At 37.3% G+C, this 24142-nt stretch overlaps 2 protein-coding genes across 2 annotated transcripts; one reads left to right on the top strand and one right to left on the bottom strand.

Annotated features, from left to right (window-relative positions):
* Positions 1–4459: 4459 nt before the first annotated feature.
* On the bottom strand, positions 4460–21061 carry LOC113026043 (semaphorin-7A-like). Its single transcript, XM_026174447.2, has 14 exons — positions 20759–21061; positions 18547–18674; positions 18394–18432; positions 18195–18293; positions 17813–17900; positions 17432–17548; positions 17191–17333; positions 16910–17088; positions 16281–16386; positions 15663–15858; positions 14364–14479; positions 13999–14144; positions 9416–9471; positions 4460–7162 (listed from the first exon to the last, which is right to left on the bottom strand). Exons 1-14 carry the CDS (start codon positions 20853–20855, stop codon positions 6792–6794), a joined length of 1881 nt encoding a protein of 626 aa, XP_026030232.2. The 5' UTR covers positions 20856–21061; the 3' UTR covers positions 4460–6791.
* LOC145428233 (uncharacterized) lies at positions 21042–22978 on the top strand. The gene is made up of 3 exons (XM_080300137.1): positions 21042–21284; positions 21371–21488; positions 21620–22978. The coding sequence occupies exons 1-3, from the start codon at positions 21183–21185 to the stop codon at positions 21721–21723; spliced, it is 324 nt and encodes a 107-aa protein (XP_080156263.1). The 5' UTR covers positions 21042–21182; the 3' UTR covers positions 21724–22978.
* The last annotated feature ends 1164 nt before the right edge of the window (positions 22979–24142 follow it).

The following is a 24142-nucleotide window of genomic DNA, read 5'->3' as shown; positions in this document are numbered from 1 at the left end:
TGTCCCTGTGTGTTGGTTAGTTGCTTTCTTTCCCCCTTTTTCATCTGAGATCACCATATAGGAACACACTAACATGCAATCAACACTCTTGGGGGGGCTTATTGTACATTTTTGCCTTGAAGCTTAAATATTGAAAAGCATTTTTACAATCCTTCAAGTTAATTTCCAGTAAAGCTAACTTTCTCTTCGTAAACAGTCCTTATTAGGTTAAGTCATTTCAATACCAATGCCAAGAAGTACAGTATTGTGCAAAAGTGTCGAGTCACCCTTTGTTTCTTTATACTTTGCTTCACTAAATGGCTAGGGTGTCTTCTTTGTTGTTCTTGTTTTCTTAGGTGATCTTCAAGATTTTGAAAGACAGCAGGTCATGTGGAATCAAGAATATGCAAATGTTAAATTTTTGATTTGAACTGTAAAACACATTGGAGGCCGTGTCATGGCTTGGGCCTGCATTTCAGCCAGTGGCAGTAGGGATGTAAAAGTAAAAGCAAGCTTTTGCCTCACTATTATTCAGGCACTGTGTGATCTTGACAGCAAATGGAATAAAAGTCAGCAGGCCTCCAAAGACTAGCGTTGAATGTCCTTCGAGAAGCCTGGAGAACATTTCTGAAGACAACTTAAACAAATTATACAAAGGCTTGCTTGAGAGAGTTCAGACTATTTGGAAGAATTAATGTATGTAGTAATATCAAATATAGAATTCTACACACTCTGTTTTATGTCTTATATATTGTATTTTCATATATGCTTACACATTTAAATAAATAGCTGCACCTATTGTATTTCCTCTTTTTACTAGCAAAATAGAAATAAATGCGAGGTGGCTCAAGGTTTTGGCACAGTACTATGTCTCAAGACTGAAATCTTTGGTTTAGCAGTGTGAGTTGTTATTGGTTTCTCAAGGGACTATGAAGACACAACACTTGCAAACCAGCAAGTTCCAGGAACATTGTGTTCAGGAAATAATGTAATACAAGCAGTAACAATTCTTATCTTTCCATCAGCCCAGTGTGTTTCATAGACTTAAAAAAAAAAACACAAAACAAGTTTATTGATCATTAACAAGCAAACATGAATTTGTATTTTGAGTTGATGAACGTGGAGCTGTGGGAACTGAGAAGGTGACGTTATGTAGGTGGAGCCGCAATGAAGGAGGACCTGGTTATATCAGAGCTCTCATGTTAATAACTGACAGATGCTCAGGCAGATCGTTCCTGTTGATGGCCCCTTAAAATCTCTATGGTGATGTACACAGCATGTTGGGGATGATGCTGCACCATCAGATCCACAGTTTGGGGGCAGTCTGCCCTCTCCAGTCTGCCCCCAAACTGTGTCTCCAGTCTTGAAGTTCTTAAACTCTTCCTGAGTCAATTTATTCAGCCCTTCAAAAGCAGCACTTTGATCTGTGCTCGACTTTTACACTTTATAGTATGTGTCATAGACTGATATAAATAGTCAATGGTGCATACATATGGAGATGTGAAAAGTGTTTGCCACTTTCATGGTTCCTTTTTTTTTTTTTTTTTTTTTTTGCATATTTGTCACATTTCAGATCCCCATGTCATTACTTGAAATGGCCTAGTCAAAGTCCTGACCTGAAGCCAATTGAGATGCTGTGGCATGACCTTAAATAGGCAGTTCACACTTTAAAACCCTCTATTGTGGCTGGATTATAACAATTCTGCAAAGATGAGTGGCCTAAAATTCTTCCACAGTGCTGTAAAAGACTCATTGCCAGTAATCACAAACACTTGATTGCAGCTGTTGCTGCTAAGGGTGGCCCAACCAGTTATTAGATTTAGGAAGCAACCACTTTTTCACACAGAGCCATGTAGCTTTGAAATTTCATGTCCTTCCCCTTAATAATAAACACTTTCATTTAGAAACTGCATTTCATGTTAACTTGTGTAAACTTTTGTATATTTGTGTGACAAACATACAAAAAAATCAGGAAGGGGGGAAACACTTTTTCACACCACTATACAGAAACATATGAACATATTTTTCAGGGCTGAAAAGCAGAAAAAAAACCTTAATTATTAGTAATGCCCAGAACAAAGGAGTGACTCCTATGGTTGCAAAAAAAAGTGGTTCTATAGTAATCTTAAACATGTCCACAGCTCTGTTGATTTTACGGATTACTGTCCTAATGACTTTGTCTCCATCTCTAGTTTTAAACCCTATTAAATATATCATGATGCTCACTGTTACAGCATGGTAGGGGAAAACAGAGCACAACACAAATGTGGCCCCCTGCACCTTTGCACCCACAGAAGGACCAGTGTGACCACAAAATTTGCTGTCTGGAAAGCTGTTTTATTTGTCTTTTTCACACAGAACAATATTAGCATGGGTGCAGCTAAAACAACAAGCAATATATATATATATATATATATATATGAAAAAAACAACAGCAACAACAACAATGCAACACAAAAATGAATTAACCTAGCACGTGGCAAGGCTGTTGAAAGAAAAAGACTACACCTACCAGGACTGCTTGTAAAAAAAATACATATTTTGAATATGTACAAAATTGCTGCCACTTTGCAAGTCAGAAAACACACACACACACACCACTATAAACACATTCACACAGCACCCACTGACTAGAAATCAGGAAGTAGAGGGAACTGGTCTTTTTTTCTAATTTTTTTTCTAATTTAAAATTAGCACTTCAGTCTCCAATCAATGTCCAGCTGCTAAATAGAGCTTGTGAAATCTAAAACATGGAACAGAATGAACAACACCACGTTGTACAAGGTAGAATAACAGAGGTGGGACCAAGTCATTGTTTTGCAAGTCTCAAGTAAGTCTCAAGTCTTTATCCTCAAGTCTCAAGTCAAGTCTCAAGTAATGTCAGGCAAGTCAGAGTCGAGTCTCAAGTCACTGGTGTAAAAGTCCGAGTCAAGTCACAAGTCTGAAACTTTGAATTTCAAGTCCTTTCGAGTCTTTAAAAAAAAAACGAAAAAATAATGTTGCAGTTATGCTAAATGTAAATATTAGACCATGTAATTTTAAAATCTGTGTTTTTCTCAACACATGACAAAATAGTGAACTTGGAAAATATACACAAATTGTGAAATTGCACCTCTTTAAAATGCAGCTCAATTAAACCTAGCTCCAAGAATAATTTTCACCGACAGTTCTGAGATAAGCTGCATGTTATTCTTGGATGCGGTTGTAGGACCAGCTTTAAAATCGCATGACAAAAATATCATACACATTAAAAAGAACTGCATCACCAACGTAGCCTGGACAACATTTGCTAGTTAGATGAAGTCAGCTATCTCATTGTAGCATATTTATATGCATATTTATAATCATACGGTTCTTGGAGTGAGTGCATACACTCATGAAGTTTAGTAACTTCAGGTCACTGCAACAAGCCCAGGTACAGTTTACCGACGGATGGGTGCAGGACCTTGAAATGCACCGTGTAGAACGAAAGACCATCGTACGTATCATAAGTTTACCAGTCTCACAAATCGTCGTCATAAATACACATTCGTTAACCGTTTATTAATAGGACCTTTGAGCTCAACGGTAATTAATTAGTAGTGGAAATAATTTCTGGTAGCATCACAGAAATGTAGCAGTGACAACAATATTGTATGCTGTAATCGTACTGGGCAATTAGTGATACAAAACAACTGTTTTATCCTGTGAATAAAAGTATATGTTTTTGTTAATGTACCATAATAACAGAAGCGAAACACAATATTGTGTCAGGACAATTCACTATTTATGCACAATAAACAAAGGAGCATAGCGCGACAATTTCTGTTCAGCGCCAGACTTGCTTGTAACCTATATCACTAATTATGTTATGAAAATGACGTATTAACTACTACAAAACACTGACCTTCGTGTAAATGCTTGGAGCAGACTAACCTGTGAGCTGGAGTGTTCTGGGACGTTATATTTGATCTTTGAATGGCTGCAATCCAGGCCATCCGTCGCGTCTTTGTTACTTCGGAAACATGGCTTGAACAATTTCTCTTCAACGACGTAATCCGATAACAACCGATCTCTTTACCCGTCGGCTTCCCGTGGCTGTCATGCGACCGGCTATTGCAGTTAATAATACAACAGCTTCTTGACATTTTTGTGTTTCTTTTTATCGCTGTGTGACTGATTTCAATTGAAAGCCTGCGTGCGCTACTACCGCTTGCCACGAGTTCCCAGAATCCTTGTGAATGACGTCACATTTTCAATCTCTATATAATATGCATGTTAAATTTTATATTTGGGGTAAAATATCAAGTCTTTTCAAGTAAACCGGTTCAAGTCCAATTCAAGTCCCAAGTCATTGGTGTAAAAGTCCAAGTCAAGTCACAAGTCTTAGAACATTTTTTCAAGTCAAGTCTAAAGTCATAAAATTAATGACTCGAGTCTGACTCGAGTCCAAGTCATGTGACTCGAGTCCACACCTCTGTAGAATAATATGGTTTAATGATAATATTTTACAGTCACTTTGTTTATTATGATCGCCATTACTGCAACAGACTGACAACCTGTCCAGGGTGCACCCCGTCTCTCACTGTTTTACAGCTGGGATAGGTTCCAGCCTTCTGTGACCGGGACCCCCATTCAGTGTCTGCAGAACAGGCTTCACTACCCTATGATTGTATTCTCATTGGCTGGCATTTTTTCTAGAGTAACTTTTTCCCAGTCAGAATGTCACGTTAAGTTTCACAGTGTCATAATGATGACATTGAAAATAATCAGGCGGAACATTCAATAACTGGTGTGTAGCATTACAATATGTACATTCAACTTTCGTATGCAACTTCTGGTATAAAAGTTAATTACTTATAAACTGTGTGTGTGTGCTTTTTCAATACAGGTATGTTTTAAGGAAGGTAAATATCACAGTTCCTCTGAGACTGAAACATGGAAATGATTCATGGTGGCAGCTATTCTCTTTTTAAAGATTTAGTCAGGTTTTGACGAACTAAACTCGGTATAAAAAAAGGAAGGAAGCTGTGGCATAAAAAAGAATTATCCTTATATGGAAAAACTATGTACACTATATAAGATTTGCTTATGTATGTTTTTTTAAACGTACAGATCAGTTCAAAAGCTCAAAGTTCAAAAGTGAAATTCACTGATACTGAATAGATTATGAAAGATTTGCATGAAAACACACACATTCACACATATTGCATTCACAACCTCCATCTACAAACAGCCCCACACATCCATCCACCCAGTGGTCAATTTCATTAAGGTTGGCATATTTAAAGGTAACAAGGCCGACCGAAGTGCAAGTTTAAAATAAGCAAAATAAAACCACTGATCAAAAAAAATAAATACAAAAAAGATAAAAGCAAACAAATGAAATATAATTAACTACAAATAATTTATGGCCTGCGATTACTAAATGTGGAAAAGCTTGCTGTGTTGGGCCAAATTAGAAATCAGAAAGTGAGTATTTTGGTAATTTTGCAGCACAGCATGAATTTAATAACACACTGTATTCTCTCCTGTATTTTGCTAGGCATCACAGAACAAAAGATCTAATAAAATTAATTTGGCATTTGTACTTTGTACTGTCAGCTCAAGTATTTGGCAGTGCAGCAACTTATTTGCAATTTGAAACCTGAGGGACAAAAAAATGTGTTGATGCAGAAACAGCCTTCAACAATAGCTGCTATTAACAAAAGATGTGTGAATGTTAAAACTGACACAGGGTCTCAGTCTTGTGAAATCTAACGCTTGAGGTAGCAGACATGACAGGATTTTTTAAAGTGCGAAACATACATTCAGATAAAATTTCACATTACAGGAAACCAATGTAACATTCAGTGCTGTGAAAAAGTATTCACTTCCACATTCGTCACACTTAAATGTTTCAGATCATCAAACAAACTTTAGACAAAGGTTCACTTAAATAGAGCCTGTCTGACAAAGAGAAGCAGCTAACAGATCTCAAAAAGCAACCCATCAGGCCACAATCTAAAGACACAGCTGAGAAACAACATAGTGGTGGGAAGTGTGATTGTCTGGGGACTAGCCATAACAGAACCATGAATTCTGATCTCTACCAGAGGATCCTGGAGGAGAATGTAAGGCCATAAATTAGTAACCGGAAGCTCAGGTGCACTTGGGTTATGCAGCAGGAGAATGATCAGAAACACACTAGCAAATTCCTCTGTGATTGGCTCAAGGCCACTCCACAAAATAATGTGTCTGATTTAAAACAATTATGCAAAAAAGAATGGTCAAAAATGTCTCTACAGTGATGTGATTGCCAATTATTGCAATTACTTGATTTCAGTTCTTGCTGCAAAGGTTGGCAGAACCAGTTACTTTTTTACAAAAAACTTAAAAAAATCAGAAAGGGGCCAAATATTTTTTCACAGCACGTCAATAACAGTAAAGATTAGAAATAGAAAGTTTCATAATGCAACATGTGCATGAATAAAAATGCTCTAAAACACTGGCAGTCTTTTCAAAACACATAAGGGCTTCTTAGCAATTTGTAAAGAAAGAGTTAAAAGAATGTTTACATTTTCATACAATTCATAAGGTCATTATTTGTTTAAAAAAAACGACATATATTGCAGAGAGTTGATATTGCACTGGAAAAACCAAACAAAATAACGCGAATGGCTTGCATTACCTGTCTGAGCCACAGCTGTTACAGATGTTTACACAGATGTTGGAAGTGCAGTTAATTAATGGAAGGAAAGAAACAATAAATGTCACTGAAAAAACAGTAATTGTAACAAATTTCGGATTTTAGACAATCACAGATTCAGCCTCTAACTTACATCACTGAGGAACTAAAAGGACAAACTCTTAATCAGAGCCATCATTACACAAACCCAGATCACTGGGCTTGTCTTTCGGCCCTCTGCCTTATTCGGCCACAGTTGTTGGTACTGTTGGGTCTTCGCGTCATTCTCCACCTGTAGTTCGTACTGTACCAGGACTTTACTGTAACCCATCTCCTGTGATATACATTTGTAAGTTCCCTTGCACTCACTGTCCATGTTGTCAATCAGATAAAGGCACTGCTCTTTCTCCGAGCTACAGGCTGTAGAGTTTTCATCGTGCTGCCAACTGTACTGAGCATGACGGGATGACACTGGGCATTGAAGGAAATACTTTGAGTAACGTGGGACTGGGACTGGGTCACCTGTATAATTTGATGCTGTGGAAACAACAGAAGAGGGACAACTTCAGTTCTGCTTTTCGTTTTGTCTGTTTATTTTTAAACCAGTCAGATTTCAAATGTAGTGTAGTTAACCTAAATCAAACTGGTTTCCTTCCCTCAGGTGAATGTTCATATAAGGACCAAGGGCAATGTAGCTTTAAAGCAAACAACAGAGAAAATGCGGTTGTATATTTTAACAATCATTGTTTACATAGTGTAAAACTGACATTGTGTCTATTTATGCATTTGAGTTTTCCACTGCAGTCAGCTCAACAAATACCTAATGGTGTGTAAGTGTTTCAGTTGTTAATTATAGAATATAAAGCATAAGAGAACTTCTCCTTTTAAAGCCTTCAAGTTAAAAGAGGAAGTTGATCAGCTATAAGGGTTGGAAGTATTTATAAAGAATAACAGAATAAAATAGAAGAACTATATCATATGCAAATAAACATAAAAGGATTACTATGAGATATTATTAATGTAAATTATTTAAATTTTAAAGGGTAAATGTTTGTAATGATGAAAGCACAAGTTGTGGAATAAAAACTTTTTTTAGTAACTCAGATAAGCATGATCTTAAGATGTTGATAAGATTAAAACTGAAGCACATTTGACCACAGATGGCACCAATGATGAGTATCATTGCAGAAGCGTGTGGCATACAGATGCACAGCTATAAGAAGAAACAAATCTAGTTTTTGTTCCCCTTAACGTGTGACCTATTTGGCGAGACAGGAAGCTAAACTATGATGAATAAAGGCTATGCTGTCTGCTGTGCGTTTGAATCCCCCTTGCATATGGAGGAATACAATGTGCACACTCTCACCTACCAAGCTATTCAAATGAGTCTTATTGGCTGGTGGTAACTGGTTTCTGGTTCTGTCTTGAATTTGCGGTTTGCATCAATTTGCTGGAAAATTTGTGTGTTACATTACTTGTGTAGGTTTTCTGAAATATGTCACTCAAAAATGTGCTGCGAGTGTATTAATTTATCCTTTTAACATACATTTTGCCGTATTTGAAATGTTTGATTAGTGTATAGACAGAGCTTGTGTTACTTGTGTTGCTGCTGTTGATTTTTTTTGTTTTTGCTTTGTATATGAGGAAACAGCGCCATGGGTTACTAACGGAAACCACAGAGGAAGCGAGAGCGGGGTCTTTATGCGCTTGCATATGCTCATACATCTACACAGTATATTTTGCAAAGACTTTTAAAACTTTATAAGAGATCAGTTTCCTACCTATAATTGAATTATGTATAAGTGTATTGTGATATTTTTCCATTCACTTATTTTGCTCTTGTTTTGACTCTGCTAAAGTAGCTTTACACAATTCACACCAATATAAGATAAAAAAAAATCCTTATTTTTCTTTCATGCTGTCCATTCTGCATTTAAACAATCCACATTTTAGCCATTTTTCCTCTAATGCCAATCAACAGACTTTACTGCTCAACTGCATTGACTCAGCTCTTTGTGAGAGTTTGTCAAGTTAGTTAATAATTAACCACATTTAAAAAATTTTTTTACATGTACGTTTGATAATTACTGTTATGACACCAGGCATTTCTTTATCAGTCAGTTTTATAATAGAGGAAGAGAAACTGAACTGAAGGGCTTCTTCATGATCTGGTAAAAATTAAATAAAGATTATTTTGAATGGCAAACCATTCAAATCTATTCAAGTGAACCAAAGACTGAAAATAGTAGGAAATTACGATCATGCAGTCTCCTGGGCTACAGCTAAAATGGCCCTTTTACTCAATCTTAGCTTTTTAGACTACCTAATAAAAAATAATACATTTATATTATATGATAAAGCCAATAGTGTATTTCTTAAATATCAGATAAATATATAAACAGTTAAAGGACAGTTAATGATAACACTAACAGGCCTCACAAACTGTGTTTAGTTTTTGTATTAGGTTTCTGAACTAGCATCACAAAAGATAAGAAAGGGAGAGGATACATTTGGGTAATTTTCAGCTAAGAAAGTACCAACTACCAGTGTATACAGCACTGTATTGTTTTGTGGTGCATCTAATAGCTCTTGTGTTCGGAATACAAGAAAATAAAATTCAAATACCCCCAAAATATTTAAACAATTCCTTCTATGATTGTTCATAGACTATCGTTTGATCTTTGGGTTTTTCCTCTGCTATGCAGGGTCTTCACCTTAAAGTGTCCCAAGATTAGTTTTGTTGTGAATAGGCATTATGCAGTAAAGTAAAACTGAAATGAATTTAAATACCATTGTGCTCATTACAGACGGAAAGGTCCCCAGTGGCTGCATCATGCCAGCTCCCCCTGAAAAAGATAATGTATGAGTAAATTAGGCCGTATGGAATGATTATGCTTAACAATCGATTTAAAAAAATTAACATGTTACTGGAACCAGTGGAAAGTTTTGATCTGTGTATATTGTTTTCTAACTAAAACATCTTTGATTAGAAAATAATTTTTGGTAGTGTGTAAGATAGTCAATACCAACTTCAGTATTTTTCATTCACACAACACTCTTTGACTGTACTGGGATTTTGAAGCAAAAGGAAATCTAAACAGATCAAAAGAAAAAAAGTGGAATGATTCAATAACTGTAACATTACAACATATAGTACTGTCCCCACTCATAAATGTGCTCCAAGAGAGCTTCCACATCTACATGGTTTGGAGTTTTTAGGAGTTTTACTATTACTAATATTCTGAAATTTGTTATCCCTCTTAACTGTCAAGAAAAAGGGATTTCTCCCCATCTGTGGGCAACTTAGCCTGATCTTTTCATAAGTGGAGGATTAATATGAAGTGAACCTTGACAACATTTTATCAGAGAAAAAGATCCTTAGCGGTTAGTAATCTCCCACATAAAACGAAAAAATCATCTGCATGTGTGGAGCTGCAAAAACCCAGCTGTACTTTTGCATGCAGTGTGGTTGTGTTTGTAAGTTTGTTGGTTGAGGTTTGAGTAGCACTAATTTTACCTCACTAGACCCTGTTCTCTTTTCACTATAATGTTGTGTAAATGTTCCCATTTACAGTTAAAGGTGCCTTCCCTTTTAAGAGGTAAATTTCATCTTCAAGTCAAATTTCTGTGGAACAAAACTAGAATCACAAAGTGAGAATGAAAATGCCAGTGCATTGATATAATTCAATATAGTTCCTATAAAGGTATTTACAGAAATTAACAAATTGCCATGTGAGAAGAAAAATGTTGGGAAAGTTTAAGTGAACACATCTCTTTAGAATGAAAAAAATTCTCGTGTCATTATCAGACTTATGTTGAAAAACGTAATTTCCTTGATAGTTTGCGTAGTATGCTTTTTTAAACCCGCATTTCCTGAAAGATAACAGCTGCTGAATGTGAAAAACAAAATCACACATTTTTTTACAGCAACGCATTTCTAAGTGTACAAACCTAGTGCCATTTCTGAATTGCTGTGCTTAATAATAAGATTAACAATAGCATTACTTTCATTGAGCCATGCAAATGATCAGGATTACGCTCATGGATGAGCAGGGCTGTGGACCACAGAGAAAAGGATTTGTTACCCTGATCAATGTGACAATGTTATTAGTTCATCTGTGGACTGATTTGCATGAAAAATGCATGACTAGAATGAGGCTTGGATCCAGGAATTTTTGGAAGGACTAACATTGCAAAACAGGGAAAAACATGACATTTTGCATCATATCTTCACAAATGCATCTTAATCAAGTTGGAGAAAAAAAAGGGGAAATTAGTGCACGCTATCTTGATGTTCAAGAAAATGTCACGAACTAATATAGATATCCATCTGAATCCAGGTATTCAGTCCTTGCAAGGTGTGCAGGGAAATATTCTTGTTTTTTTCAGTCTGAGTCTGCCAGTGTGTGCACAGACAAGTCTGGAAAGTCACAACAGACTGGAGGGCCTGCAGGCATCTGGAGGGAATCTTGCAATCACCCACCAATGAAATATGCGTTACTCATACTAAGGTAGACACATGCACACTGTAGACATGGAAACTGACATATTCTTAGAGCTCAGGTACTGTTTAGTTGCCAAAATCCTTATTGCATACATGTGACACAATATCCTGTACTCGACTAAAGCAAAATGTCTTGACACATGGCTGCATTTAACTGATTTGTGGTTACTGGTCCAATTAAACTGCCTGGAGTTGGCTGTTATATTCTTTGTTGTTGTCTGTGAAGGTTCTCAGTCATCCAGGTCATTGTAGTCTAAGGAGCTTGGAAAGAAAAGCATCTGGACTTCTTTACGTTGCTTGAAGATGTTTCACCTCTCATCCGAGAAGCTTCTTCAGTTCTAGGGTCAAATGGTGGAGAGCCCCACATTTAAACCCTGTAGGAGTATCTCCCCAAGAGGGACAAAAGAACCCCCTAATGATAAAAAAGAGGCCATTTATGTCCACTGTGAGTGACCATCTTTGAACAGAGGTGGTGGCTTACGACACCAACTGTCTGCATCTATAATCCAGTTTTGAGATCCCTTCCCAGACGCCTTAACGCCCACTCACATCCTGGGCCATCTGACCTCAGGAAATCACAAGATAGGGTGGGGCTAGGTTTCACAATGAGCTCACCCGAAACCTTGGCTGATTGTGACCTACACCCGTTTTCGCACATTGGCTCATGTGATTAGGTAGAGGATCTATAGGGGGTCCTTTTGTCCCTCTTTGGGGGACACTCCCACAGGGCTTAAATCTGTGACTCTCCACCATTTGACCCTAGAACTGAAGAAGCTTCTCGGATGAGAGGTGAAACGTCTTCAAGAAATTCCAGACACTTTTCTTTCCAAGCTCCTTAGACATTCTTTGTTGTTCTTCTATGTTTCTCTATGCTATCTCTAACTCTAGTAGTGTCTAAGACCATACAATATAAAATGCATTGAGATCACTCTCTTTTGTGAACTGGCACTATGTAAATGAAATTTGCTCAATTTAATGCACATTATCTTGTTTTGGTATATGTGCTCTTTAATCTATGAGTAATATACAAAATATACTCATGATTTTCTTGGTTATTTATGTTAATATTTTCTCAGTTGAACAAAAGTCACCTGTTGGCTGATACCTGATCGGTACACAGAACACTAGTCTTTCATAAAGCAGTAGAGCTACAGTAGGACAAATTCACAAACGGCTCCAAGTGTCAATATGTGCTGAAATATTGTGACAACATGATTTACGGGACATTGTAATTCCCGAGTGTTGCTTCATCCTGGATTAAGTTTGCAATGACTCATCTGTCGAGCTTTGTCAGGTGGCACAAGGCAAAAAGTACACTAATGATGTTGCATAATCATTTATACTCTTCGGGGCGTGCGAGCACGACTTTGTAGTATCTGAATCAAACCTGTGTATGATTCAAAAGGTACACTAATGAGTGTTTAAATACTACGGAGTAATGTCTGTATAAATATGACCATGTTTTTACATGGTCATATTCAGTGTTGGTCAAGTTACTTGAAAAAAGTAATCAGTAACTAATTACTGATTACTTCCCCAAAAAAGTAATCCCGTTACTTACCTGATTACTTATTTTCAAAAGTAATTAATTACTTAGTTACTTAGTTACTTTTTAAAAACACGATTTACAACCTGAAGAGGTGATAAAGCTTTCAGCCCAATTCTACTTTTTCTGCATAATCCATCATACAAAATGTAATCAAATGGAAAAGTCTCTTTTTTTTAAACTTGTTTTATCAGTTTTAATCTTTTAACTTTATGCATCAAGCAAAAATTTAATTATATGCAACATTCTCTGACTTGAATAAATTAGTTTAACATTTAAACCTATTTTCTGCACATTAAAGCACATAAAATAAAATATTTTTTGTGTTTACACTCACTCTTTCAAATAGATGCAAGTAAAACACAGCAGAAAATAAATAAAGTCAAAGACTCAGCGGTCCTGTTGCTCTATTTTCACCTGTAAAGCAGGACTGCGGTAGGCGGAGGTTTACCCCGGTGCAGGTGTGCCGCGGTCAGTTGAAGAATCCGCGAGTTTCTCTGTGAATTTCCCATTACGTCGTTGCGCACTCGGTGCTTGCTTGGAAGTTTAGGGTTTTTTTTCGCTGTAAAAAGTTTTCTTCCCACGCACAACGGACGCTAATGTTTTTGTCACTTTTTATGGAATCAAACTCAAAGGTCAGTACTTCCACGCTTTAAACGCTGCACGCTCATACTCTCTCCCACAATCGATATATGATCCACTGTTGATCTGCACACAGCTGTTGTCACCAACGGTGCACTCGCTTATGTCACTGTCATGAGACATTCTCGCAAAAAAAATCACGGCTTTAGTAACGCAGTAATGCAGCGTTCCTACGGGAAAGTAACGGTAATCTAATTACCGATTTTGCAATATTAATCCCTTACTTTACTCGTTACTTGAAAAAAGTAATCAGATTACAGTAACGTAACGCGTTACTGCCCATCTCTGGTCATATTTGGTATTAGTAATGTTGGTATTAATAAACAGTCCTGATTCTGCTTTCATTGCCTTTTGACTGTTGACCATCAGCAGCAGTAGTAATGGGCAAAGAAACATACCAGCATAGGCAAAGAAAATTAAGGTGACTAAACATGAATATAAAAAATGAACATATTTCATATTTCTGTTTAGGGAAGGAAAAGCATTCAACACAACTGTGAAGCTGACTTGTTGTTCAACACAACTGTGAAGCTGACTTGTTGTTCGCTTGTATGACTTACCTCAAATAAGGTAAACACTTATTTTAATTTACTGTTGGAAACATTTAATGCAATTGTTGGCTGTGAAGAATTATTCTTCATATTTTATAGATACGAGTTCCATAAAGCTCTGAGGTCTTACTTTGTCTCACGTATGCACTGGGTGCCATCCCAGCCACAGTAAGGATCTCTGGATAACATACAGTCCTGGCAGGTATCTCCATACTGGGAACAGTCTGCTACATCAAGTTGGACCAGTTGACTTCCATTGTTCACATACAGCTTTTTCTGTAATGATGGACAGGTTTTCTTAATGTACTGGGCTTTTTCGTAAAATTCATTGGAAAATAAGATTGAAATGATTTCAAAGTTATTGATTAGATGCTACAGTAGATTCTTTAGGAGATAAAATTTTTCCCCTTTCGTCCACAAAAACCATTTATTCCATATGAGTAATCTTTGTGGTTTGATTGGGACATTGGTTACACAGTGATCATTGTTACTCACAAAGGTAGACTGAAGGATGATGCTGAGAACGTGTGCTTTTTGTTTGAATGGTTGATACTCAGCAATTACAAAGGTGTGACTTTCATTCTGCAGCACCTTATGAATCCCTCCATTATCTGTGGAAAGACACAATGGGGGTGAGGGGTGAGGGAGGAAATGACTAACAGTTAAAAACTGTCTAACCACTCTAACCCACCTCTGCCATCCCACTCACTCTCTGGATCTGTTACCTTATATGATACTACATTTTGTCTTCAGAACCTGTATAAACTCATCAAATAAATTTGTTAACCAGTGACTAACTGTGATCTCAGCACCACACACATCACAAGGCGCAATCCACTCTGTATAGTAGCCTGTGGGGTAGTCATTCAACAGTCACATCTAACTCATCACATACTTTAATACTCTTCTGATCATATTTAGAAAAGGCTGACTTAGTAGTCACAGAGATCAAAGTACAAACAGCGTGCATTGACTCAACATGTTATTTTAAGGGGAACTGGAGTAAAAGGAAAACCAAAAAAGTGTCAGGGCCAGCGGGGGCAGACCGTGTGGAGAGTGTGTGTGGTGGAAGTGGAGACACATGAGAACACAGCTGACTCAAATGAAACATAATGACAATACAGAGGAGAGTAATACTAACTACAATGAACAAAGAACACCAGACTCTTACAGAATAAAACAGGAAACACGGAGACATAGACATGGAGATTAAACATGACATGAACTTAACCGCATAGACATGAAATGTAGACGCAGGAACCAGGGAGACTGAGTACAGGCGGAGATGACAGAAATAACTAAGAAATAAGGTCTGAACAGCAACCTAGAATTTAACTAGATTGAAAATGAATACAAAAAATACCTAAAACTCAAACACTGGGTCACACGACCCAGTACCGTGACAAAAAGCCTGTTATGTCAACATAAAAAAGGAAAAAGAGGAAGTTTATATCTGGGAGTTTTATGTTACATTCAGATTGTGCCACACCTGTTCTTCTACTCGTCACCTTTGTGTGAAGACCCCAGCAGGTGTGATCATACAGGAAACTTTCGGTTTCTGGTTTTGCAGGTTACACCACCCACCTACGTTTGCCCTTTAGTAAATAATTCCTCTTCATTACAACCCAGTCCCACTCAGTCTGTTCTGATGTGTGCCTTATTTTACTAGACATATACTAGTAATGACTACTTTAATATTATGTCCTGTTTCTACTCACCTTCCACTGTAGACAAACACACAGAACATTCTTCTTAACATTTAGTATTTTATCATTTAGATTTTTTTTTACTCACTTAAAGACAGGAAGATGACGTTCTGATTACTACTTCTGCTGTTTGGTTTACTGTCAACTTGGATGTGGGTATAGTTGTGATGATTAAAGAAAAGAAGGCCAGGGTTGCCGACAGGATGAACCAACTGCTCCATCTCTGAAATCTTTTCAATCTTCTTCAGGGTGTCCACTGAAAGCTTGGAGCTATCAGGAGCGCACTGAAGAAGAAAAAAGTGCTCTATTTAATAGAGCTTCATACCACGTGTGGCCCCATTTACCCCTTGAAGATGTGAAGCCTTTTGTTTTCTCTTGCTGCATATGAAAACTTTACTCTGATAATGCTGTCGGAGTAACCATTTAAAATTCAAAAGCTGTTATAGGATCAGTGACTTAGGAGAAAATCATGTCTCTAATTTCCAAGTTACTTGTTTCAAACAAGTTTAATACACTCGATTTATTTGGCAATTTAATGAGGCCTGTGTTTACCAAAAGATATAGCTAAAAAGATCAGGCCACTTTGTGCTTTTAAGTATAATTACGCAGTTGGTTTGAAAGATATCAGCCATAAAATACATGAATCTTTGTGTAGTGGCACTGTTTGTTACACTTTTCTCTTCAGACCAGTTTAAATGTCTCATACCGTCCTTGGTCTGTCCATTTGGTCTTTTTTGTAGCCATTGAAAGGAGAGTTTTCGAAGATTTTGTTGATGTCTTCAATCGTGTAGACACAGACAGCACTCATCTCCCTGCAGGGAGACTCATAGTCAGCAGGTTTGTCTGACACATTTAAAGCAAAATGGCTGGAAAAACAAAAACAGCTGACCATACAGACTGAAAAAAGGGGAAAAATAAACAGAACATGGCTTAAAACTACAGAGGACATAAAGTGTCACCTGACCAAATAAATCTAAGTTAAATCGTAAAAGCACTATGAGGGTGGCATTTTTTTCTATTACAATTTTCCCAAGTTCCTGTGTTTTACTTCTGTGTAAAAATTCCAAATCAAGCAGCCAAATCATTCTGGTTTAAACCTTTGGTTACTGGTTTAACATCCATGTGATGTTAAACCAGTCATGATCATATTTTGAAAAATAAAACAGCACATGACTCAGTTACACAAACACTGAGTCATAAAAACAGACAATAACTGTATTATAACTATTATTTCATGTTAAATCAAATGTAGAAATGTGAATAATATTACCATAATAATGACATATATTAACTATGATAGAGTAGAAGCATCAAAATCAATGATAATAGTCCTACCATTCATTTCTAAAGAGTGCATAGATCTTTGTATCCTGCCATCGATCTGCATCCACAGTGGAAACATCCACCAGCTCAGAGAAATGCTGTTTTCTCTCCTGATCTCCACAGAAGAGCCTGGCATTCATCTGGGATGTCCAAGTAAACTGCAAGTTGTTCTTAGGACCACCAACATCTGTCTAGAAGCAATGGACAGTCAATCATTATGTATTTATGTTTATTTATTTATTTTTTATTGTTGGTGGCACTTAATACAAATTTTCAAACTATTTTGGTCTTACCATGCAAACCTGGGTCACAAAGGGGAGCCACATTTCACTGAACAGTCCAGTGTCTTCGGTTTTCTCCTTATAAAAGCCATAAACTCTGTTCTGGGAGGGATCCTCTTCACGTTTGCTGAGCACCAATCCTACATAATGCTGCTCTAAACATTGAAAGAGAAATATTTATTTGTCTCCAAACATTCATAGTGATGTGATTTCACTAAATAAGGTCTCTCCGGCTCTAACTTTATGAAAATACCTTTATGGTGGTTCTTTGGCCCCACTCTTGCTTTACCAAATTTGTGAATGCCAACAGATTCAACAGATCCATCAGATCCAGAGCGTGTTATGTAGAGATCTGTACTTTGTTCAGATTCTGGAACAAACAGTGGCAAATTGAGGTTTTATAGGGATGTACAAACAGGGAGAAACTAGTTCAATATTATAGTAATAGGGAGAAGAAGCAACCTTTAAAAGGGACTGATTTAAATAAAAGATGTTAGTAGTTTTGACAAAAGTACAGACTATCTGTAAACACACAAGAAGGATTAAAATTACAGACTCATAGAAAAAGGTGAATGAGGAAGGAGGGATTCATCAGCAGATTTATTCAAAAGCATCTTGTGTGTAAAAAACTCACCTGCAAGGGCCGACAGGTCACCCTCATTTATGTTAAATGAGCTTATATCTTTTATATCCTTGCATATCGGTGACTGCTCTGCCAAATTCTATTAAAAAGAAAGAGCAGTTTATCTTAATTTATCCCAACTAATGTACATCACAGATGATAAACATGTATAGCCAACACCCTGTATCTAACAGATAGTTCAAAAAATTATAAAGCAAAAACAAATATGGCTAAACAGGAAGTGCTGTGATGTATTTGCTTTGTTTGCAGAAGAGGGCTGTTTCAATTAAACCAAAGTAGAAGTAGCTTCGCTTAGTATCAACCCTGAGCAGAAACAACACAACTACCAGTTCCTAGTATTATATCAGTTCTCTGTCACAGTACTCTGTCCTACCGAGTTACAGCAAACTGTTTCATCGTCAGTGGTTCCACACACAAACAACTGGTTAGCATCTTCCATAAGGTGGGCCAAAGTGATGTTATAGCTGCAATCCTAAATAACAAGATTGTTGTTAGATTTTTTGAGTGTTCAAACAATACAATTTAACAAACTACTTAATTTTGCTCTGTTTATCTGTTCACTGCTTACTTACATCACTGTTGCAATTCTCCAACCGCATACGTCTTTGATTCTGTGGAAATACATAATGCATGACTATTACTTTCCCATGATATTAATATGAAGATCCATTTATTTCAGAGCATTCAATACATTAATTTAGTGTGATTATACAGCTATGTTCTACCTTTTTCTGGTTTTTAATGTAGGTATTCAGGTATGTTTTTCCAACAGCTAAGACAGTGTCCGGTTGCTCTTTTAGAAAAATCCGCACCGGTGGATCATGAGGAAGATCTAACCTATTCATTGCAGCTTCTAGAATTAAGAATAAAAAACAAACAAACATATATTAAAGGATAAACACAGCCAATGATGTAAAATTGCCAAGCACAGCACAAGGACAAAATGTTACTGTACACATGTTTATACATGAATAACCTGTTCTCAGTCCGTCTGGTCCTGCCTGGAACATCTCCCAATATCTATAGCATGTACCACAATGAGGCTCAACAGTTAACCCATTTATGTAGTATAGTGCTGCCACTAAAGTCATATATTTTTTGTTTTTAATTATTTTTTTCCCGTCATCCTGAGAATGAATCCTAAACCCTTTGGGGATCCATTTTTGTTACTTTGTTACGCCCTCACCCACATTACAGAAATCAGAATGTGAGAGTTTTAGGTTTTTACTGTAATAAACTTGCTAATATAAGCTTTTAGTTATAAATATTACGTTTATTCTGTGTTTAAAGGTGAAGGTTTTCTTTTTGTTTCAAACTATTACTTTTGTAATCTGAGAAGAAAAGTACACATCAGCAGATGTTAGTGCTTACTGAAAGTACAGGGCGTTGACCTGATGTTAATCAACTGACTGAAGCAATTTTTTGGTTGTATGTAATCAAAAGAGCAATGGTCTCATACGAAATAAAATGATATAAATGTTAATATTATATAATATATTAATTAGCTAAACCCAGTATGAACTCTATCAAACCCCTGAAACTGGAGAAGCTAAATGGAATTCAGTGTAAGTGTCAAAACGTGGTGAAAAAGTCAATAATTAAACTTCCACTAATTGAAACCCTAACGTCTTTATTCTTTTACATGCCTTCCTTTGTACATAGAACCTTTTAAACATTTCTTTAAATGGATGCAACTCTTTATTTCATGGGACACTTGACCAGCAAACAATGTTATGAAAATATAAATTAAAGCAACAACACATAAATATAGGAAATTAGAACAAACAAAGAACATTATCAAAGTCCAGCTTAGTAACACAATTTGCACTCTGCAGCTACAGAATTCTTTATAAGTGCTTTGGGCTCAAACACACTTGTCCCATAAACAGGAAGCAAATAAGACTTTGATGTCCGACCAAGTTGTAGAATTTGGGCACCCAGCATAAGCAGCAAGTGATAGCAACTTACATAGATAAGAAGGAAATGTATCAACATGGCTTTGGCTTTCTTACCACGATTGAGCAACTTCGTGGTATACAATGATGTCTGCAGCTGTTCAAAAACAGCCAGACGTTCCTCAAGTTTGACTCAGAAGAGCCTAAAACATCTGTGTAAAGATTCTCTTTACATGTTAACATAGCATTCCAGGTGTTATTTGCAAGTATAGAAGAAAAAACTAAAGAACAGGGGGCCTAAAACTGAACAGCGTAGGAGTCTTTCTGAAAAAACCAGGAAACTTAACGTCTGTCCATCCAAAGCCACGTGTAGACCCTTTTTAAGGGGTGCACAACCACCCCCTAAATTTCATCATATCGTCCCTAAAGATAACTTTAGCATAGGTAGTAATAATAATGCAGTTATAGTATTATATTCTGACATTGTATTCTAATGTTATGTTAACAGTGTGCCTTATCATTATTAAATAAGACTTTTTTTGCAACAGCTGGAGAGACGAACATGAAGATATTTCATGACAAGTATCAGTGTTGGAGACTTAAAACACACTTTACCTGAAACATCCCAAAAGTGCAAACTATTCTCATAATACGGAGACATTGCTGGGGGCGCTGTCATCAAGTGATTGCTTATGTAGCCCCCCAATAATGTAAAAATATACATTTATGTGCATTTTTTTCTATATAGCGTCAGAGATTATTAGGCAATGATGATCTTCTGAGCCATATGTATGGTGGACACACACTTTAACGGGATTGAATAATACCTACTGTACTTTTGAAAGGAATATGTCGTGTTTTTGTCCTGAATCACAATGATTCATATTGATTATAGTCATAGACTATAGACTTTAATAGACGTAAAGTATGCCAGGAAGTCACTTAACATGATTGAGAAGATTTTCCCGATTTTCGGCTTTATGACTCATGTTTACACTATGTTTTATCTTAGCTAAAAAGAGAAAAAAAAAACATTTCCTACCTTTCTCTGTGAATATCATCCTCGGAGAACGATCGTTTCCCACAGCCAGACAACAAATGTGTAAAAAAAATAGACATGCCACTAATGAGAACCTCATCTTCCAGATCTCCAGGCACGATATTATAAGATGGATCTAATAGTTAGTGATGTGACGTTCTGTATCGAGGCTTCGAAGCTCGTGTCGAGTAATGGAGGGGGCGTTTCCGCGATGGGCGTATCGAGGCTTGCTTCATTTATGGGAGGAGCTGAAAATGATGACGTCCGAAGCCTCGCTGCCCGGCTGTACCACGTGACTGGTTCATGAAGTGGTTCGAACTTTGCCACGAGATATGACAGCGATATAGACCCCCCAGACTTCATTCAAAATGTGGGTGTTTGATGGAGAGTTGCGGTTAGTGAGAGTTTGGAGACAGTTTGGAGGTTTATGAGAGTGAGGAGAGAAAGTCAGGAGAGAATGGAGCCAGCTAAGAAGAGGAGGATGTCCTCCCCTGTGTGGGAACATTTTGATTTTATTCCTCCCAGCAAGGTATGTAACTTTCTACAGAAGATGTATTTTCATAATACTGATGGTGCAATACAATTTATGTTAAGCTGTCTTGACTTTTGTACAAGGTGAAGTGTTTGCTATGTGCCAGGGAGCTGGGATATAACAACAACACCTCATCCATGCTTAGGCACTACAGAGCTTTGCATGAGAATAAGGGGAACACCGATTGTGGAGCAAGACCAGGTGAGCCATCAAATGCCATGATAATATAGCATGCAGTAATGTTACTAAATGATATAACAATATTATACAACTGTAATAAGTTACGTGTGTGATATTTATATTTGTGCTTTGTCTTTATTGTCTTTCCTCAGGAGAACAATCTCCAATAGATGAAGACCTGGTTAGCATGGTGATTGAGGACTCCCAGCCATTTAGCATTGTGGAGGATGCACATGTGACGACTGATAAACGTTAAAGTGAAATCTTAACAAAAGGATGCATGAATGTGACAGGTGAGACCTGGGTCTGGGAACCGCCCCTGGTAGGCGGGGCTGGGTTTTTCCTTATATGAGCACAGGTACAGGTAGAAAACTTGTAGTGGACCTCTTAGTGAAGGGGTAAATAAGTAGTGAAGTAAGGAATGCGTTACCATATTGGAAAGCCAGTCTGATTAGACTGAATGCAAAGTGGAAATGCCTTAAACAACTGTTTGTTTGTTTTTCGCATTGCTTGCTTATGGCCTCAGTTAGTCCAAAAAGACGATGACGCGGGGACCTTCTTGTGATGGTCAGGTCTCCTTGGTTTTTCAGTCTGATCTGTCCCTCTTTTGCAATGTTCTGCTTGAGAACAACAAGGTGATGGACTTCTTACAGACCTCAGTAACTGATGAGTGACTGATAGGAAAGGTTACCTATCAGTTTCCTATCGTGGTGGCTATGCTCAAATATTATATGTATAGCAAATCCACCTTCACTACATGAAACATATTTTTTCATTAACTAGTGTTAAAGTAATATTCTGTTATTAGAATCAGCATACTTTATTAATCCCTCGGGAAATTACGTGGGTTACAGTTGCTCCAATACAGTAACAGAAACAGACGAGACTATTTAACAATACAATATGTTACAGATTTACAAATGTAGGAAATTGCACAATATAGACAAATCACTCAATAATAAATATCAATGATTTACTGAGGTATTTATGAATTAATATCAAGAATATTCACAGCAACATTACTGAGTAGAAAAGAGTGTGTGCAAAAAGGGTGTAACTATTGCAGTGTTTACATTGTATTAGATAGAGGAGTTGTACAGGGAGATGGCCACGGGCAGGAATGGTTTCCTGTGTCGTTCAGTGGTGCTTTTTGATCATCTCAGTCTCTCGCTGAACGTGCATCCCCACAACATTACTGGCCTTGCGGATCAGTTTATTTAGTCTGTTGGCATCAGCAACCTTCAACCTGCTCCTCCAGCATGCAACAGCATAGAGGATAGCACTGGTCAAAGCAGACTCATAGAAAAATCTTTATCTTTCTTAATGTAACAGTGCCATCCACAGCCTGGTTTGTGAAAGGAAGTGTTAGTGTTCTCACACTTACTGCACAACCTCATTAATAGTTTAATGTTTCTATCTGTATATACTATGAGCACTATATGCAGTTTACTTAAGTGGGTTTCTGCTTTTGCTGACACTTTAAAAAACGAAATAAAAACATTGTAAACCTATAAGTGTTCTGATTTTTTTTTCCCCCAAGTAGCTTCAGCTAAAACTTTCTTTTGGAAAGTTCTGCTGTAATCGAACTTCTTCTATTCAATTCAATTCAATAAAACTTTATTGATCCTGAAGGTTGACCCCGAAGGAAATTGGGTTAAGGCTGCCGACCTTTGCCAGCGCCATCTTACCCTTCTGACCATACATACATGACACAAACATCACATGGGGAAGACAGGTCAGAGGTATAACAATGGAAAATGCACAACATGAGGAAAGATAAGGAGAAAAAAATAACTCCCCCCAGACTGAGCTCCAACAGGGAGATCAGTTTGAGAACAGAAAAAAACACCTCTGTACATAGCACATGAAAAAAAAAACCCCTCTTAATACACCAAAGAAACACATGACAAGCAACAGGGGTGGGTAAAGGGTGAGACACAGCCAATGTACACAGTGCATCCGGGCCTGCAGCATAAGCGCTGGTCTCCTTGATCCACCGTCAGCATCGGAGGGGAATAAGCGTCGAAGGCGTTTGGAGGGGGAGGGGGGATGAGTGTACATCTGCATGTGTATATATGTCCAGAGTTCAGCTGAGACAGTGTTCTTCGCCCTGCCAGGCTAAGTAAACAGTCTTCCAGCTCCGTTTAGCTGTGTGCTCAGTGTGTCCTGTGCTTCTCCAATAAAGCCTAGTTAGTTCCTAGTTTCTCCTGAATGACTCCTAATCTGCCTGGCACATGTGCTCCATAACAACACCATGCTAAAGGTTTGTCTAAAATAGACCACTATATATATAAAAAAAAAAGGGTTTGCTATCATTGTGGATCAGCACTAGCATGAATGCAGATGAAAGATGTGAGGTGCCAAAATAACCCTTTTCTTTATGGATGTTAACCAGGAGGTTCACATGGTAATGGTCTGTGTTTATATTGCGAGAGGTGTTTATTCACTTTATGGAGAATGAGACCCAGCAGCGCGTTTTTTGTGGTAACATGTTTGGACTTGTTTATCATCAGACACTAACATGAGAGACTTTGAAAAAGACAGACGCATGTTGTAAACATTTGCAGTTTATTTCCTTTAGTTTATATGTTGAAAAGATGGTTGAGATGTTTAGATGTGGTATTTTTTTGGACTCGCGTAACTGCAAAAATGTGATAAATTAAATCTCTTTTTGT

Source organism: Astatotilapia calliptera, chromosome 1 (genome assembly GCF_964374335.1).
Source record: "Astatotilapia calliptera chromosome 1, fAstCal68.1, whole genome shotgun sequence".
Lineage (NCBI taxonomy): Eukaryota > Metazoa > Chordata > Actinopteri > Cichliformes > Cichlidae > Astatotilapia > Astatotilapia calliptera.
Note: the sequence above shows the minus strand (reverse complement) of the source record. Positions and strands in the feature narration are given on the sequence as shown.

Excerpts from the sequence above, each read along its gene's own strand:
- LOC113026043 (XM_026174447.2), bottom strand. The coding sequence starts at position 20,855 with ATGAGGTTCTCATTAGTGGCATGTCTATTTTTTTTACACATTTGTTGT. Across the intron at positions 17,549-17,812 it reads TGACCTGTCGGCCCTTGCAG|AATCTGAACAAAGTACAGAT; the intron begins GTGAGTTTTTTA and ends TGTTTGTTCCAG. Across the intron at positions 7,163-9,415 it reads CGTCTGTAATGAGCACAATG|CATCAAATTATACAGGTGAC; the intron begins GTATTTAAATTC and ends TTGTTTCCACAG.
- LOC145428233 (XM_080300137.1), top strand. The coding sequence starts at position 21,183 with ATGAGAGTGAGGAGAGAAAGTCAGGAGAGAATGGAGCCAGCTAAGAAG. Across the intron at positions 21,285-21,370 it reads ATTTTATTCCTCCCAGCAAG|GTGAAGTGTTTGCTATGTGC; the intron begins GTATGTAACTTT and ends CTTTTGTACAAG. Across the intron at positions 21,489-21,619 it reads CGATTGTGGAGCAAGACCAG|GAGAACAATCTCCAATAGAT; the intron begins GTGAGCCATCAA and ends GTCTTTCCTCAG.